We start from the raw sequence: 20469 nt of genomic DNA, 5'->3' as shown, positions 1-20469 counted from the left end.
AATGTGTAAAGGTAACACCTCTGAGTATCTGTTACTTCTTACAGAGTTCACAGTGCTCCAGTTTATGATGCCCATGTCATCTTTTTTCTCCACAAAGATGGGGCTATTCCTAACATTGCATTTTCTCTTGCAAAAGTAAGATTTCATACCAGCAAATTAACTACAAATATTTAAAAAAAATGATTAACAGCTGCTAGGGGTTTCCTATAATCTGTATCTTAACGAAGAAGATTTAATAAACCTGAAACACAAGTGTCTTTAAACCCATTGCAAATTTTGATGTACTTGTGTTATGGTAATGCTTGTTGGTGAGCTTTAATGGCGATCACTGTACATGGAAAACACAACAGTGCTTTTTTTTATTGTGATTGGTGCCCCAGCACAACTCAAAAACACTAGTGACCTTCACTATGAATGGTAATGCCCCCCCACCTCTAAAACACTAGTGTCCTTCATTGTAAGTGGCGCCCTATCAATGCTCTAAATCACTGTCCTCCATTGTGAATGACACCCCAGCTCACCTCTAAAATACAAGTGACTTGTGAATGGTGCCCCAGAACACAAGTGCCTTTCATTATGAATGACACCCCAGCTCACTTTCAAAACACTAATGCCCTGCATTGTAAATGGCACTCCATTACACCTCCAAAACACATCCCCATTATTGTCAGTGCCTCCCCTCCCCCAGCACACCACAAAATGCTAGTGCCCTGTATTGCACTGCATTGCTGCGTAATATACAGTGTCCTGTGCTTTGTTCTTTATTCTGCATGAAGGTGCATAGCAATTCATTAATGTGGATTGGGCTCTCTAATTTCATGTGCCAAATCACACATCAATGCCTGAAATCATTTACTCTACTATGCAAATGTGCCCTAAAAGAACTTACAGCATATTGGAACATTAACATTTTTTATACTCTTTGTTGTTACAAGAACACTTACAAAGACGTTTTACACTGGCCTTCAGTTACATTTCTGGACTGCTGTCCCCTCAGCTGTGAATAGCAATATTTCTTTTCTAGCAACAGAACTGTGCAGAAAAACTTATTTTGCTGATAACTTATTTATTTTGCTGAATCAAACAAGCTTGATTAGAAAATATATAAATGTTACTTTGCTCAGCAACCTTAAACTGCAGTTTATTTTCTGTGTTTGAACAGCTCTCATAATCAGTTTCCCTTTGTTATTAGGCACAAACCAATGAAAGCCATCTTGATAATAGAATTCCATCTGTGATTAACCTGGTTCTGCGGTTAAGGTAAGAAATGGCAGTTTGTAGCAGTTAAACCTTGGTTGAAGATGGAAGTGGCTTGTGGCCAAGAATTCAATACCGGTTGCTTTGCCTTCTTGCCTTCACTTACATATATATGAAAAATTGTTTTCTTAAGAAAGAAAAATGATATTGCTCCATCGTGTTTTATTTAGCTTCAGGCATTCATGCTGGTAACAGCTAAACTAACACTATTTTAGGGGTTCTGTTTTTTACTGAGCTCAAATGTTACAGCATTTTATTTTATAGGGTATTCATTACAGCTAGTGGTGGAAACAGGGAACCCCAGGGGATCATTTCCCAGAATTCCATGTGCTTTAAAGTGTACTTATACTGCAAAAGTGAAGATTTGCTTTTTTTTATAAGGAATTTATACAATATGTATAAAATAAAAAAATATTTCCTCTCAAACAGTTGTCACCAGCACAAGTGTCCCTATTGAAAGATTTCTCTTTTCCTTTTATTCTGGTGACCACTCAAAATGTTGTATTTCCTATTACTTTTTGTCTCAATGTGAGTGATTACCTGTACAAACAAAGGGGGCATATCATTTTATATTTTTCTCCTGAAAAAAACCCATGCTGTCCAAACTTATAAGGAAGTGGGTTTTAATTTTGTCTAAGTGGTACCCTGAAAATCTCAACTTTTTTACTAAATTTGTTGTTCTAATAAAGCATGAAAGAAGTGTCTCCTCTTCATATTAAACTCAAATCTATGTAGCAGATGCTAAATGCTGTCACCATAGCCTGCATGTACAGGAGCAAGCATTCTGTCATTGGAACACCAGTTCTTATTTCCTGTCCTGTTTGTCGTATTTCCAATCCACACTAGAATGATGCATTAATATATTATATGTTAACTTCCTTGAATATCTTGGTGTACCAAGGATTAACTCCCTCCGATGATTTGTCAGATTAATTGCTGACATACATGAAAGTGGCTGTATTGTTTTTGAATACTACATTATGTTTTTCTTTTGCTTTGAGAGATCACAGTAAGAGATTTTTAATGAGTTTCTTTCACACTTGGCCAGTTCGTCTCTAGCAGGAATAAAGTATGACTCTTCCAGAAGATGCGTGTTTACATCATTTTTCACAGGGAGATTTGATCAGCAGTGAAGAAACGACATACACTTTTTAAAAGATCATTGTAACTGTCTCCTATGAGCCATGCATTAAAGCAATGTCCTCATCAGCATGACCGCGAAGGCGGACTGCAGGGACATAGCAGGGTGGTTATGGAGTGTGGAGGGCATTTCATCTCAGCTCACTGGTTATAGGCTATAAACTTTAGTGCATATCATCAACTGTGACTTTACAGCGATCTTGAAAAGGACCGTTTGGTTCCAGAATAAAGGGCAACTCTATTCAGCAGCTGAGTAGGTAGTTGAAAGAGATGTATAGGAGTTACTGAAAGATGCAGCAGAGCATTACATTTTTATGATCCATTGGCTCTTTTGTGCTTTGGGATAGTAGCTGAAGTAAGTGATAACATTCCGCAGTTCCAACAGTTGGGGTGTTGTGGAAAATTGTGTGTTTTGTTCGAGTGTTAGGCATGATGGTACATCTGCCTCCCTTCTTGAAGGGTATTTATATTCACTATAATTCTATACATTTTATAAATACTTTTTCACTAGTTTAGTCTATATGTTTTCCTATACTTAACTCTGAGCTTAGGATCTCCTCCTGCCCCTCGAAAGAAAAAACTGTATGCATCCCCTTTTTACAGGCATCTGACATTGAAAGGTTTACAAGTTCATGTTGCCATATTGCTATCCTGTGATCGGAGAGCACCAAATGCTGCAGAGAACACCAACACATAACACCATGGTGCTTTTTACTACAGCATTTCTTTTTTAGTTGAGGGAGGAGAGCAGAGCCTTGACAACCTGGGCTGATAGGAAGTGACTGGAAGCCATAGCAGTGAGTCTGAAAGGGATATATACAAGATATATACAATTTTGCTGATGTTTGCCTGAATTTGTTTTAGTAAGAATCCCCAGGAACACCGCAATATGATCATTGCAAGGAAAGCTCTGCAGATGGTGAATTATATAAATTGACAAAATGCCTGGTAATTAAGAAATTAAATAAACAAATGAGTGTAGCTTGTAGTCACTTTGCAAATGCATTCATTTTAATTACATTTCTGAAGTATGTAAAGCAATTAGCTTGAAAAAAGGTGTCTGCTTACCAGGACGTTGGGTAAATATCGTTCACACAGCTATAGTACTTAATAAGCTACAAATTATCCTTTATTTTTTAGCGTAAAAGCAAACTGTATATAATCTAAAGCTAATGATTTATCAAAAAGATCTATCTAGGTATTTTGTGATGTAATTAGTTGCACCAAAATACTAGATAGAAGTAATAGATGTTGGATCCTTATATTCTGACTGGCATTAATGCTTGCCATTATTGAGCTCATAATATGTCCCTACCACAGATGGGCACAATTCAGGGCCAGAAACTAGAGCATCAGAAAGGGAAACACACAAACAAAGATGCAAACTTAGGTACGACTTACCAACTGCATTAGATAATTTCTCTGAAGGTATGCCAACCCCGGGACCTGATTACTTAAAGGCAAGAGTTACCTGAAATATATTTTCAGCCAAACCCTTTTTAGTTGAATAAAGTAGGGAAGTGTTGAAATTTCTTTCTAGGTATCACTTCTAAATTGAGCTCTTTTACAGATTTCTTACTGCTCTTCCAACAACCTTTTGACCAGGCAGGCTTTAATGTTGATTGTGTCTGGCACTTTCAGATGAATTCAATGGAACGTTTTGTGTGTGCTGGCATATAAAGTGGAACAAAACCCATCTATACTTTACTGTCCTGTCCATCACAGGGCGCTGCTATCTTCTTTCTTCATTCCTACCTAGTTGTGATCTTTAGCCATCCTGATTGACTGGGCCGTGCCGAAAATATAGGTGTGCAGGAGCTGATTTAGTCCTGGCAACTTCAGAGGAAAACGGGATTTTAGGGCATTCTGATAGATTTTGACAGTTTCATGGAGTGATGAGGCAGGTAAGAATGCCTGTTGGAGACGGTACATTGCCTTTCTGCAAAAAAAGCCCTGCCCGATCACAAATTTTTAAAGTAGAACTTTAGTTCAAATTTAAGAGCCTACTTACACCTAAGAATGCGTGAGATAATAAAACCTAAAAAAAAATGCACCTGCCCTTTTTTTGCTATATTTATGTTCTGTGGTGCATTTAAGGGTTAGTTGTGTTGATTACCACATTGACATGCAATTACCGCCCATTACCATTGAGTGAAATAGCCATCACAACAGTTGTTACAAATGTGTGTCAGACAAACATGGGTATGGAGCCAATAATAACATTGAATTTGTAGCTCTTTGAAGTTGATGGGGCCCTTGTGAAAAAATTCCAACCTTTTATCCACCACCAATCACCCCAAAATAAATATATTGTATGCAAATATGAGTTCAACCTTGCTACTTTTTCAAATGTTCCACTGGCACGTACTTTGTAAATTGTATATTTTTGGTTAATAATTAAAATAATACTTTGTCTGCCAGGGTCAGACAGCTGGATTTGTGTTCAATGGCATCTACTGTCGTTTTGGCCGTTAACATATCTTTGAATCAGGGATTACCACATTTATTTTGTTTGTGACTAGAGGGGATTTAAATGAGTAATGTGTTGTTGTGCTGCTTGTTAATTAGGTTTCTTATTTAGATGTATTATATGATTCACAGAATGTTGGATGTGAAAATGTATTAACCATCGATTCACTGATTCATCTGCAGCTTTAGATTCATTGTACTAGTGTGTCTCCTACACCAAATAAGCATTATTACAGTGCTCACCCCTCTTGGCTGTCAACTATGCTATAATCCTGCTTTAGGGTATACAAAAGGCTTGAAACAGATTTGTTTTTTTTTTTAAATGTCAATCTGTGACAAAAGCCTTTAAAATTACTCTACAAAGAAAGGATATTTTTTCTTGTTTGAAGTTATCTAAAGTAAAATATATAGTCTATTTTAATGTATTTTTAGGAAAAAGGAAAGTGTTTAGTTTCATGCAAAATTATTTTCTCAGTTTGTGTTAATGTTGTTAAAATCATTGTGCAATAATTTCTCATAATGTGAGTCTGAGAGAAAATAATGTACTTCTTATGTGGCTGCGTTCTTATTTTAACTGTTCTAATGGGAGACTTTATATTTTGGACAAAATAGAGAATTTGAAGCTTGTAAAATGTGCTCGGCATATTTAAAGAAACCTAAACATGATGTTACTGAACATATTTTAAAGCTAAACTCCAAGAAAACAGCTAAATATGTAAATTGAAAAACAAAATAATTATATACTTAAATATAAGGTACCAACTTTGTAATTTAAAAACATGAAAACTATGTTGATAGTATAAACTTATTGACAGTATAAACTTGGGACAAACAGAAATGTACCTGCTAACTTTCTAAAGCATAATCAGCAGAAATGCCAATAAAATTTATAAATTAGTACATCCATGATGTGTTATTTTTAAAACATTTATTTTAAAAGGGGAAAAACAAAGCTCACATAGGCTCAGTCTGTTTTTTCTCCATTTTATAAGTTGATGTATTTTATACTTTTCAGTTGGTTATGATGAGTATTTTTCTCTTAAATGATCTTTTGTGTAATATTGTTGACCACCACTAAAGTATGTAACAAACTCCAAGGCTGGAATTGATTCCTTAAAAGTAATTTGCCATTTGTTAGCAAATGTTTTCAGTCCTCGACCAGATCTATTTCAGGTTTCTATACCCAGCCTCACTGATAAGAGTTTCCTCTCCAGCCTTGGAAAACTTTAACAAGTCAGTCTTAATGTCTCAGGCAGCAGGAGTTTGTTATATACTTTACAGGTGGACTCAGCCACATGTAGTGGTATCACTCAGATATAAACCAAGATTTCCTAATGAAATTTTAACATCATAGGAAACGTGGCTTATACTTGAGCATATACATATATATATATATATATATATATATTATAGTGAATTTTACTAAAACAACTGTTTTACTTACAAATGACATGTATGTGTAATGTCTAGCAAAGTAGTGACATTGCCTTTACATACATTATAATTTAAATTATACACTTTAATGAGCTAGCATTATGACCTAAAACAATTCATGGCAACAACAAGAGAGTGTTGTTCAGAGATGTTCAGTGTAAGCAATTCATCTCCCAGAAACAGCTTTTGCAGGTTACATTGGATATACTCAGAGCCGGAATAAAATTTCTGAAAAACAGGACTTCTGTTCAGTAAAGTTAAACCATCATATAGACATTTTGTGGAGAATGTTGGAAGAACAAATTTATAATATTAAGTGAAAGTGATGTTTTATTTTAACTTCTGATTGGTTTATTTGCTTTAAAACTATGAACAGAATTTCAATTTATTCTTCTGTAGAAATTCATATATAAAATCAGCATGAACCCCACGAAAAAGTAATTGTTTTTGTTCTTTTGTTCAATTCTGCTGCAGTAACGCTCAGCAAGGGAAAGACTTTTAGTACTCCCTGCCTTCAGAATAACCAGCAGTCAACCACAGGGACCTCCAAACATTTGTAGCATCCATATGGCACCTACTTCTGTTTGCCCTTGAAAAACAAAGAAAATTCCAAGAAGCTAAGAGATTTCAGATTGTAAAGTCAAAACCCATGACATCCCTTACACAAGTCTTTATAAAATAAGGCCCTTCAGTGGTAATTAACTTGTAGCAGTAATCTGTAACCAGTAATAGTCCACTACAGTTCTTGGTGATCATGATGTTACCACCAATTTAGAATCCTTGTTCTATGCGGAATGTGATTGTGTAGAATAGAAAAGATCAGTCTACGACTTTATTTAAGTGAATGTTTTACAGTAACATAGTTTTTACTATACATACAGTATACTTTAATTATTATATTTATTTTCTCATTCTCACATCAGACTTTATTGTTAACACTCAGACATTAGAACTATTACAAGAAACTGTAATAAAGAGCTATTACAGACATTTACAATCAATATTTAGAACTTTTAATGCAGAAAATGTTAAACCTTGCTAAATGTAGAAGACTATTTACCTTAGTCTGAATTCTGTGTACCTGATTTCTTACTTCCATTCATGAAGGATAAGGCTTTGTCTTTCTATTGAATACATGCTTTATATTCTTAATGTACCAGCACCATGATATATACCTTTTCTTTATGAATATAGTCTGACCTAGGTATCTGAGAGAAAAAAGAGGGAAAGATGAATGGGGGGGGGGGTGGAAAGAGAGGGAGAAGAATGGCAAAAAAAAGGTTATTTAGAGTTCAGAATGGGGGGGGGAGGAGAAAAATTGGGGTGTGGGTTTGTCAGGGGAGGCCCCACTAGTAAATTTTGCACAGGGGCCCGCTGTAGTTTGTGTGCGCGCAACTGGGTCACAGTATGGTTATGTTGTCTGTCTAAAAAAAAAAAGTTCACAATGTAAACCAATATAAACATAGATAAGTAAGACAAATTCCATATGTATTTCAACTGTGTATTTATTGGTTCTGAACTTCAATTCATCTTGATGTCCCATCCTCCAGCACCTGGGCATAACCTTAACCACAATAACCATGAATTATTCTCAACATACAAAATTTTGTATGTATTTTTAAAATATAAGTGTGATTTATCATCTATGTATTATAATCCTGTTTGCGCAAATCATTTATATTTATTTTCTTACTGGACTTTTTGACTTCACTATGTTTAGGTGCATTTTTAATAATGTCTCATTATGGGCTACAATTCTGTGCTAGCCGCAGTGCTCTATTATGTTATAAGTTAACCCAAAGAAACCACAATTGGGGTACAGATACCACTTATCGATAATTACTATTTAATGTCGAATATTAGTTGAAATTAAAGAGGAACTAAACTCAAAATTTAAAAAATTGTGACCAGGCAGGTACATTATTGCTGTAGGAACAGAAAGTGTCTCTTCTGCAATAACTTAACCTTACCTGCCTGATCGCAATTTTTTTTTTGGACCCATCTGTCTCTTTGCTTTCACATGTCCTTCCTTCCTCTTTTTCTGCATTCTGGGCTTAGAAGTCCCGCATGGGAGTTATTTCAGTGTTGACAGCCACAGGGGAAACCGGAATGCGCCAGGTACCCTGGCTTCGCTCACTGAGCTGTGCATCAGGCAGGTAAGAATGCTTATTACAGAAGGGACATCTGCAATAAAGCATTATGTTTGAAAACATAACTTTAGTTCCGCTTTAATTAAATCATCACATTAAGTTAATCAATGTTAATAAAACAGAAGTCCCTGAGGACTTTGCTTTTTTATTACTCACTCAACTGGAGGTAATCATTAATGAAATGGGGATTAGTCATATTGGTTTTTAGGGTACATCATAGCTAAAATTTAATTAGTAGCAAATTACAGGCAACACAGAAAAAAAATCTCCATGTTCAATTTAAGCGTGTCCTAGAACCATAAAATCAGATATTTTTGGAAAAGCTATCTGGTTGTAAAGCTGCATGTAATATTTAGTATTCAGAGCGTATCAAGATGTGGCAGACAGATTGGATGCTCATAGGAATTCAGTTTTATTATCGCTCTACTTTACCTTGTGTTATATTGTCTTCATTAAACCTGGTTGTTAATTCTAACATCAATAAATTTCCCATTTGTTTACACCTCGAATCTAAACTGAAACTGTTGAGAGATTAAGATGTCGACATGAAGACGTAATCTACTATTGAACCTATTGCTGTGAATTTTTTCTTACTTTGTCAGGTTTTGTATTACAGAGTGGTACATGTACATTATTATACTTGTATCAATTAGCTCATTGCTGAGTTGATTTTGAAAAGAACATTTTGTCACGAAAATTTATGATTTGTAAAGTTTAGGAATACTTTTCATTTTCATTTTAATTGAGCTTGAAGTATGCAGATACTTTTAGAAGGGTACCTGCAATATAGTATTGATGATAGTGCTTTATGGATGTAGAATAACATAGGTAAATCCCGCATTTTGACTTTTCAGCTCTTCAAACTGTTAGGACCACTTGTAGGATAAGCCCAAGTAGCATTAGAATTGTTGATCTCAAATGTGATTCAGCATTGTAAAATTTAACTAAATACTTCTCTAAAGTTGACATGCCACTGAGTGAATATGTAACCTGCCATTGTTGGACTCATTCTAAAAACTAATATAAATGCCTGGATGTAAAGCTGATTTTTGGGCTTTAGTAGATTTACTCACGCACCTACAACAGGCATGCAGATAGCTATTGTGCCAATTATAGCTGAACACCTGAGCTGCATAATTATTCTGGGTCAGGGATGCTGAAGATAATGAAGGCAGTGAATGATAACACCAACCAGGCAAGCTGTATTTTTAGGACCTGGTCAAAAGTGGCATCTTACATATTCCCAGTATAGGTGGACATTAAACAAGTCTGCTGACAGCTGCAATATATTAAGTTGTAAGAGATTAAAAGAAGCATGATAGTTTATTGGTGTAGGTAGTATAGTAGAACTATATATGGGCCCGTTTCATGTTTGATTGAGCAGTCTATTGTTTCGTAGAGTCATCCTTAATTTGGTTATTTTTTTCTAAATTCTACTAAAAATGTAGCTGAATCTAAGTAAATAGTTTTTTCACCCATATAATCAATTTAGCAATTTAATTTCTATTAAAAAGATTAAAAGAAATTCAAGAATAAGTAGACTTACAGCACCTAACCAATAAGGAAAATTGTCATAAGGGAACATTTAGTGAGATTCCTTTCTTGGGATTTCTTCAGATGAAGTTTATACCATAGCAGAATAGCTGGCAATTGTAAGTCTTGAAGGCTGCTGGCCAACTTAAAGGCATGTAATTAATTTAGTAGTATTTTTTTATTTCCTTTTTTTTATTTGGTGAAAAGAGCAGTGCTGATGGCTCCAGTGTATACCTGTGTATCCTCGAATATTTTCAGCACTCTAGTTCCATTTAAGTTGGCCTCTTTCCAATTCATTACAACATTATAGTTGCAGTAAGAAAAAACACCAGGGGGGCATTGCACAGCAAAGCTTTTCTAACTGTTACAATCATTTTCATTATCTGTTGCACACCTTGCTGATCTGTTACAGTGGGCTGTCTTGGATTTTTTTCTTTCCAGGTTTACAATTACACTATTATCCAGTCCTAGAGACTTGTAAGTGAGGATCAGTCTAATTTGCATCTGTTTTGCTAAGTTGCTCGTTAAATATCACCACATTATTCTCTATAGATAAAGGGGCAGTTAAAGGTCAGTTAACAAAAAAAAACACACAGAACAATGTCAAAGACTAATATATGCTATATCCCCTATGCAGCAGAATTAACAAGGCTTTATTAAAGTACAGGTCTCTCACAAAACATAGGCAATGCATGTTTTGCTTGGCTGGCCAGTCACATTCCTGGCACATCTTTTTAATTTTGTGGCTCATATAAATACCTGATATATTCTCGAACTCCTCTATATATTGAAGCCTCTGAGCGTAGTTTTTCAGGTATTTGACAGGCTTTTTTCCTAAATCTCAAATTTTTACTATAATTACAGTTTTTTTAACTTTATCTCAATATATACCACAAAAAGTCTCAGTAACAACACCCTTCCCCACCTCCTCTAGGGCTTTGTATTATCGATGTGTTGGAAAAAGTCTAGGTCTTATGTATAAGAAAGTAAAGACATTCAACATCCACTACAAAATAGCATTATAAAAGTGGTTTGATGTCCTGTTGAACCAAAATATATTTCACCAAAAAGTCAATCCAAAAGAATAAAATGTATATCATATGAAAACAAATTGAATAGGGTAAAGAAAAATTCACAAGTTCAAAATTGTGGCATTAAAAAGAAAACCAGTTAGAAGTCCTGGGCAAACTTAAGAGCTTCATGTTTTTTATGGGACTGCAAAAAAGAAAGCCCTACATATATCACAGCGATACTGTTGCTTCATCAGGTGTCGGATCCTATTAGACTTTTGTAGTTCAAGGAAGTTATAGAGTTACTCTACTAATCACAGTGATGGAAAAGGCAATAAATGCCAAGCACCGAAGTGATATTTCAAAATCTCAAATACAGTAATGAGTTTATCAGATGTCAAAGAACTGCCAGTGATGATTAAATTGGCATTGATTGACATCAAACTCTTCTGTTATGCACATATTTGTTGCTGTGTATGTTACAGAAACTATAACCTGTGCCTTGCAAATATTATCCAGGCCACAGTGCAAGCAAAATACAAGATGTTGGTCAAGACCCAAGCATTGCTGTACATGCAGAATGTCATTATTTTATGTACTCATCTTGGCAACTCACTGGCTCAATTAGTAACTTTTTAGTGTAATTGCTTTTCTTTCTTTCTTTTATTATTCGTCTTATTATTCATCTATTATTTGTTAGTCTCATTATGCATTTAAATTCTTTGAAACAGGTCTGTAGAAACAGATTTTAAGGCTCTAATGAAGGCTTGTGGCAGTGTCAGGTCAAAAAATATGAATAATTCCACTCTAAATTCAATCAGCTTCCTGTCATAAGCAGTAACCTTTAAGCCAAAATGCTGACGAGTAGAAATTTTAAATTCTGTCCCTTAACGGCACAAATATTGAGCAGTTTGTTTAACTAATGTAGCTTATATTCGCATGTTGTTCATTTTTTGTGCCTTTTGCTTGGCTATTAAAAGCCAACAATTACAATTAATCCGTGGTTGAAGTAAATTGTTCAATAATTAAAATGAATTGTGTGCAAAAATAATAAAATTTAGTATGGGTTTGCAAAGTTAAATTGGAGTTGAACTAAATATTGAGCTTTATCTTATAGTCAGGAAAATAATATGTAATGCACAGTGGATCAGAACAACCAATCAGCAGTTATCTTTTATTGTTTTACTGTTTTGAGGGCAGTGTTTACAGGATTTGAGATGATTTTCAGATTAATGTATTTAATTATTTTATTAATTTATTGTATAGGTCCTTTTATTGTTACTGAACACAACTCCAACCCCAGGACAGTGAAGATGCTTGTTGGGCATCAACAGTGAAACCATATTCATCAGATCAGGGTTAGAATGAATCCGCATTTTTGTGAAAGATATGATAGGTTGAGACAGGGAAAGAGAACAGAAGGAATAAATAAAGTTATTTTGTTTTAAAGTGCATTCTTTGAATGACTGGTAAAAACACAAAAAGTCAGGAGGGGGGATGAGTAGTATTTATATTATAGTTTAGATTTCATTGGTCTGTTGTATAAAAATACATTTTCCAAAGATATTTTTATTTTTATTTTTTTTTTGGCCTGAAATATATTTTGTGTAGAGCAAAAACAGTTTAAGGAAAAAATGCAACAAAGTTTATCCCCAGGCTGCTATTTTTTTGTCTAATGAGCTGTATAGTTATCACTGAAAACCGATAATCTCTGCTGTGTAAATGAATAGAATTCTTCAGTGAGACAAAAAGCACTGTCCTTCTTATTAAAGCATACCTAAACTCGAAATTGTTATATTACATGAAAGGGTAGACAACACTTTTATTTAAAGGCAAAATTTTGTTTGTTTTTTTTTTTAAGTGCAACACCCTTTAAAAAAAGAAAATCTCACGTGTGCAGTGAGATTGGCAAGTTTTTTCCCAATCTACGTCACCTGATCTCACGCCTGTGCAGTTAGAGATCGGGTGACATAGGAAGAGAACGCAAAAGAGAGGAGAAGATGTTGATACCCATCGCTCCGTCTGCGCTATGCCCAAAACAGATACGGGGACGACGCAGGACCCGATGGAAGATACCTCCTGACGAATAGACAAATCTGCGGGGTTGAAGGTAGGTATGATTTTTTTTTTTTTTTTATTTATTTTGGGTTTACTTCCACTTTAAAAATACACAACAATATATCTTTAAGGACATTTTTTAAAGTCGACAGGTGAAAGTGAAGCTCCTCCTTAAAAACACAGAAAAGAATACTCTATACTTGTTTATTTTATTTAGATCTGTGCTTATATTTTGTAATTCCTTATTTGATTCTGTTATGGGCATCACGGGAACAGCTGAACAAAGTTTCTAGTGCACAAGTTTAAACCTACTGAAAACACTCTGAAACCATCTAGTTTTTTTCCTAAAGTGACAAACAGTGTTTTCTTTATGAAATGAAGGAAGCATTTCTTCATTTCTACCTGTATGACGTCCCCCATCTAGAATTGGTTGAAAGAGGCTTGAGTTTACTGAAAACTTTGGCTGTGCTTTGCCAAGTTTTATAATACTTGTGGCTCTTTAAACATTGGAAAACCCATGCATACAAGACAAATTAGAAAAAAAGCCTTTTTTCTGCCAATGCCTATCTTCCTATTTAGAAAGACTTACATTCTCTCCTTTGAGAACCTCACGTTAAGGAGAGGTAATGTGTTTATTTTCCTTTTGTGGGCAGATATGATCCCAATATATGATTTGATTGATGGACCAGTCATAGGCCTTGATTGGCACTTATGTCTACTAAGAGGACCACACAACCTTCCCTGGATGTCCACAACCTTACTACATTTAATGAAGTCATGGAAATTGTTTCTTTTTATTTCATGCCTATGTGACATCTGGTGGCTTTCTGGATCCTAATCCGGGTGCCCAGCCAAAATGCAATTTTGAGGTAACACATAAAAAATAACATTGAAGATTTTTAAAAAGTGATCAGTTGAAAAAAAATATTGGCTGTATACTGAAGTTCAGTTTTTAAGGAAAAGTGTCTCCACCTTTTCAAATAGCGAAATATTAATTTAGACTCAGGCCACATTAAAGCCTTTTCATGCCTTGCCATCTTTTAAATGTCTTTTGTTGGCAAGGGTGGCTACAGGAATTTGATAATAAAAGTCCTGGTCCAAGAGAAGTGCCTCAGGCAACGTGCAATGGTTCGGTTACATCTGTTGTGATATTAAAACCTTTTTTCATATCCTTAAAACTCTGTTACTGTAAGGCGTTTTGATGAAGACGGAGATCTGCTTCATATTGTTAATCTATGACTCTGTTAGTCTGTCCTGGCTGATGCTTTATCAAGGTTTTACGTTAGTGGTAAAATTAAGGACAATCTGGATCATTTATGCTTTACAGGGAAATTGACTTTCTGACACTAAATCACAGAGTCGGACAGTAAATCATTGGCTATAGAATGTTAGAAGATCGATGCTGAAAATTACTGAAGACTAAATGGTCTTTTAGTGATTTAGGCTTGCGATAGGTAATTTGAGGTTTTTCAGTGATATATTTTTGGATATTGGGATCGGAACAGAGGAAATTCCAATTCTTAGAAAGGAACGTCTTGGATAGTTTTATGGTGTTGTTTATACCTGGGGATGATTCTTGTGGTGGTTTGTACATCTTGATGTTTCTCTTCTTTAGAAGTAAATCCATTTGTGTTAAAAAGCTCTATGATATGACCTTTTTAGGTTACTTAGGGTAACCTTGAAGTAGAAGGCTGTCACATAGTTCTTTAGCTTCTTTGATAAAATCGATATCCATTGCACAGTTACTTCTCAATCTTACATATTGACTGTATCGGATTCTTCTAATGAATGCTCTAATGCAGTGATCGTCAACCTTTTCGGTGGCGTGGAACACTAAAATCACCGGCTCCCGACGGCGCATGCGGGGGATGCGGCAATGTCACTCAAAGTGGAAGAAAGCTCTCCCAGAGTGACGTCATTATGGCATAACCACGCCCACACTCCCATAGCAGATCAGAGTCTGCAATGGGAGAGTGGGCAGGTTGTGTTCAGGGACACAGCCCGCCCACTTCCCTGAGCCCGGGAACTGTACGGGGACATGGTCCGCCGCTCTGGCCCATGCGTCCCCCCAGAGGTGTCCTTTTTCTGACCCCGCTCAAGGGTGTATCGGTCAGAGCCGTGGACCACCAAAATGATGACCACTGCTCTAATGTGCACTTGATGCATGTAGAATTGTGTTTCCTGCTGTTGTTTTTCTAAATAATGTGGTAGAGAGCTTGTGGTTTTCATTATTCTTGATGTATAGGTCTGGAAGTAATATTTGGTAGTGGTTGTGTCCCATCTTGAATTTTATATTGAAATAATTAACTATGAGATACTTTAAAAATGCTTGAAGGTAGTTGATCATATGCTTGCTTGATTGGCAATTTTCCCAGTCACCTAGGTAAAGGTTAGTGTACAAACAGCTGTGCAAAGAGAGCATACAGCAGCATATTCTCTGGAATAGCCATTTAGTATATTTTTTATTTAGTTCACATTTTTAAATTATAAGTAGCATAAAGAATAGATCTACCTAAACTATAACTCTGCATTCTGTTTGCAACCCAAATTTGCTGGATTGCATAATTCAGGCTCGTCAGTTCTCATTCTCTTCAGTTTAAATACTGTCAAAAGAATAATTGCTCTGTATTCTAGATTCACATTAAGCTAGCCAGAAGACTAATATATGAAGTTGGTTAAAAGCCGGTGAAATATTCTGTCAATAGACCTCAATAGGACTTGATATAAAATTCTCTCTCTTAGCCAAAGGTAATCAAAAGTGGAGCCTCGCAAGGGAACAGACTTCAATGCATTTTATTACTAAGCCTAAGAAGGTTGTTCTAAGGAATAACTGTAAATTATAAATAATAGCGAGACCTAGCTTGGAAATTGTGTCAGTATCTCTTTTCTGAAGTCAAATATACACTGTTGAATGATCGGAAAAGTGTTCAGCTTCTGGATTCTTTCACAGGCTTAAAGGAAAACTTAAGAGCTATCTGCTGGATACTGTAATGGTTCATAAAGCTTTTTTATGGCATTCCATTATCATGTGACAAGTAGGAAGGAGACTAATTTTTCCTTTGGTGGAGGTTAAATCATGTCATGTGAAATCTGGAAGTGACAGCTTTGCATGTAAATAATGATTGGTGAGGTCAGCAGAATACAAGCCAGGTTCCTTAATGCACAGCTATTACGGGATCAGTGATGTCACCATGACTAATGACCTGATACACCATCTTGTTAATGTACTTTAAAGTGCTTGCAGAGATAGAGGCCAGTCAAGAAACAGAAGTTGTAGTAATTGCTTGCATAAGTAATTGCAGAAGTCATTCTAATAAGTGAAATAATTGCTGGTACAATCACAGTGGAAATTGTTTTACAGATAACCATATGCGGGAAAAAAATCTGGATTATATGTTCTTAGTCCTTGTATGAGGTCCCTTTCTCCTTCTGGTGCATTGCTGTGCATTACCACACACAAGTTACACTGGGTTACTCCATTACAGTCCATTTTTTTACCCTAATGCCAATGCACCACAACACACAAATCAACAAGTACCTCTTTTTAACTGAAGGGGGACTGCCCAGGCAAAGTGTGTGCCATAAATGGCAAGTATGCTGTAAATACTTGCTGATTATGGCAGAAGCTCACCACCCACTGAGTTTAGTTATTATTATTACACAGTATTTAGATAGCGCCAACATATTACACAGCGCTGTACAAAGTCAATAGTCATGTCACTAGCTGTCCCTCCAAGGGCCTCACAATATAATGTCCCTACCAGGGCTATGGAGTCGGTAGATAAATCCTCCGACTCCTCAGTTTCTGGTACCTCAGATTTTCTGACTCCTCTGTATTTACAGGGTTTCTCATTTTATCTTGACATTTTTGCAACCAAACTTCACAAAAAAATCTAGACCCCCTAATTATTCATAAATCAATACATTTATTATACACAATATTTTTTACCATAAAAGTTTTTCTCAAGAAACATTATTAAAAATATATGAAAATAAATTGATTTGTCAATTATTATGTTTTTTACTTTATACATTTTAAAATTAAATATATTTATTTTAGGGATTATACTAAGTTTTAGGATAACAATATTATTCATCTTTTTATCTTCAAAGTTATTAGCTTTATATTTAGTATTTCACCTACCCTTATGGCCAGAGAATTTAGTAATGCAGAATGTCAAAGAGTGGTAGACAGTTATCTGAATGGAAGTGATGCCAGATAGCAATGGTTTTGGGTTGTAATCTTATAACCATAACCACAATTATAAGGACCTATGAATCTTCCAGTAGAGTGGAAAAATTACCAAGAGGAGGTCTGAGAAATTCAAAGTTGGATGAAGCCCATAAGGAGGAGTTACGTAAGTTAATGTCCGAAGATTGCGGGATAAGCCTCAGGGAAATGAAAGGATCAATTATTTACCAAATTTGGAATTAATGTATCTACTTCAACAATAGATAGATGCATTGATAAATTCCAATGGTCATTAAAAAGAACTTTAATTCCTGCTAGGCACAATGATTCCCACTCTCTTCAAGAAAGGCTTAGCTCTGCTAACAACATCCTTGATCTCATTGCTACGGAAGATACCAAAAGGGAAGATCTCCTATTGGGCAAAGGGGGGTGAATGTTGTGGCTGGAGTGCACAAGCATGAGCATTTAATCAAGAAAGATTCCTCAATTTTATTGATGAGATTTTAAATGATTTTAGTGAAAATAGTGTTCAGCATTCTATCCTAATTATGGATAATGTCCCCTTTCATAAAACTAGCCAGGTAAAGAGCTTGGTTGGAAGTAAGGGACACCAACTTCTATTTTTACCACCATACTCTCCATTTATTAATCCTGTTGAGAACATGTTCTCTAAATAGAAAGAAGTAGTAAGAATAATTGATTCGGGTGCTTTATTAGAGCATAAATAGTATATTTTTTACAATAAGTGAGCAGGATTTCTCAAATTATTATACAAATTAGGCTTATTGCCTAAATACCTAAGAAGAGGAAGCATTAACCTCCTTAGCGGTTCATTTCTGTCTGGATTTATATGTCTAAAAGTGGTACATTGTTTTTCACGAAAATGTATTTTAGGGTATAATGATAGTATGAGTATAGAAGAAGTTGCAAACACAAAATCATGTCAAAATAATATATACATTTTAAAAAATATATTTTTTTTTTAAATTAAAAAAAAAAATAATATACTCATACTATTACATTAAACTGTAAAATAAATGTTCATGCAAGACAATGTACTCCTTTTACACACATAAATCCACTGTATTGCACTCAATACAGTTATTTTGTATTGAATGCAATACAATTTATTTTGAATTTCCCACCGTCAGCAACGTACGCACTGACGTCACCAGGAATTCCTAGATGACTCATTGGGTGCAGAAGACGCAAAGGAAAAGAGAAAATGTGAAAGACGACGCAGGGCGAGGGCGGATCAGGTAAGAGTCACACTCTGGGTTACCGCCCAAGAGGTTAATGAATAATAAATCATTTAATTAAATATTACATATTTATATTAATGTTTCTTGAGAAATACTTTTATTGTAAAAAATATTGTGTTATATTTAATTTTATAATAATTTTAATAAATTATGAATAATTCGGGGGTCTAAATATTTTTGTGAAGTTTGAATGCAAAAGTGTGAGGATAAAATAACAAACCTTGTAATATACTAATGTATGTTCCACATTGATTGAAGGAAGGCAACATACACGCTGCTTAACCACAGAACTACTGGCTAGGAAGCTGACACTACTGTATTGGCCAGTTTAAACAAAAGAAAAAAAAAATGAAAACAATATAGTTTTTTTTTTTATTATTGTTATGAAGTGGCTATAAAGTAGTAGCATAGCATGCATAAAAATCAGGAACAGGAACTTTACCAGTGTAAAAAATTTGAACCACATTCTTTGGTAGTTTTAAAACAAAAACAAAGCTTAACTACATGAACCAAAACAGAAGCTGGAAAGCCTAAAACAGTTTATATATTAAACTTATATTATAAACTATATAAAGTTATAAATATTAAACTTGGAATATAGTTGTAGAGTAGAAGAGCTGTTAAAAGTAATCCAAAACTAACTCAATGTAGTGTTGTTCTAAGAAACAGAATTGCTTCTGCCAGATCCACTTTCATAGAAGCTAAATCTGACTTGATGATGATTATTTTTAGAGCTGAAAATAGTCCTTAAATGCTGACTTGGGTAGGTGGCATTGTAGTTACGGTTCTAGCCACATCACTAATAATCTTGGGATAAACAAGGATGGCTTCTTTTACAGTCAGTTTCGATTAGCAATACTTCTTTTAATTCTTTAACCCACCCTCTAGTGGTAATCCCGAGTGTGACTCAGGGTGGATTTTTAATGCAAAAAGCGGTTACCCCCGAGCCACACTCGGGGTAAGAAAAAAAGCCCCTCTTACCTGCGCCCCGCAATCCAGCGGCGATCAAATGATCCCACTCTGATGCTGGGGCGTTTTTGAATTAGGGGGCGTGGCGGGGCAGGAAATTTAAAAGCAAATTACTGTGTAATCTGCTTTTAAATGCCACCCGGGATCCTGGCCATGCTGCTGCTTGCATCTGCAGTTAAATGCAATGCACAATGCAGGACAATGCAGAAACACAAAGAAACCAGGTTCTACTGTCCTGACTGTGATGTTGGACTTTGTGCAGCACCCTGCTTCAAAATCTACCACACCCGGGATGTCTACTAAAAATGTAAATTTTTTTTTTTCTAAAATCTTTTTTTAATTTATATTAAAATTTATCAATAATATTGAAACCTTGTTTGGACAAATTTCAGTGAAATTTTTTTGATAAATTAGTTTTTTTGATAATTTACTGTGTAATTTGTTGTGGTCAATTATTTAATTATTTTTTTTAATTATTGTTTATAATTAATAATTATATTTTAATTTATGATTATAATATAATAAATGTAATTTTTACCAGGGACGTAATACTAAGAATTACAGGCCCACAATATAAACAACAAATTTCTATGCAAAAAAAAAAAAGAAATTGTATAACTTTTTGCATCAAAAAACTGACAGAATTAAAACATTAGGGGGGTTAAAAAAACTCCTGCTGGAATCTCTTTATTTGGACATGTTCTGGTCGTTTATCTTTCACGTATTTGCGACGTCGCTTTACTTTTGAAAGTTCTGTTTTGTCCGAGTAGGAATCAAAGTCTAATTCTTCATTGAGGAGGATGATCCTGAGTTACCAGTGCTTATAGCTTCATCCATTGGTGGTGTTTCAGGTAGTAATCCCTTCATGCCAACTGCTACATTATAGACCTTTTTTGCAGTATCAGTCTGGTCATCGCTCAACAAAATTTGTCTCATTGGATCAACATAAATAGCAGCTAACAAGATATGATTATCCAGTAAGAGATTCTCTCTTT

The 20469-nt window shown here is 35.1% G+C and overlaps 1 protein-coding gene and 1 long non-coding RNA gene across 3 annotated transcripts in view; one reads left to right on the top strand and one right to left on the bottom strand.

Moving 5' to 3' along the window:
* LOC140335571 (uncharacterized) overlaps positions 1-20469 on the bottom strand; it is a 337062-nt gene that overhangs the window by 70629 nt on the left and 245964 nt on the right. The gene's annotated exons all lie outside the window — the stretch shown is intronic.
* The window catches only part of STK39 (serine/threonine kinase 39), a 180619-nt gene that overhangs the window by 88713 nt on the left and 71437 nt on the right, over positions 1-20469 (top strand). For both annotated transcript variants that reach the window (XM_072418290.1, XM_072418289.1), the window contains exon 14: positions 1193-1260. In XM_072418290.1, the coding sequence (XP_072274391.1) occupies positions 1193-1260 (68 nt within the window). The remainder of the gene's footprint in view (positions 1-1192; positions 1261-20469) is intronic.

Source organism: Pyxicephalus adspersus, chromosome 7 (assembly GCF_032062135.1).
Source record: "Pyxicephalus adspersus chromosome 7, UCB_Pads_2.0, whole genome shotgun sequence".
Classification (NCBI taxonomy): Eukaryota; Metazoa; Chordata; class Amphibia; order Anura; family Pyxicephalidae; genus Pyxicephalus; species Pyxicephalus adspersus.
Note: the sequence above shows the minus strand (reverse complement) of the source record. Positions and strands in the feature narration are given on the sequence as shown.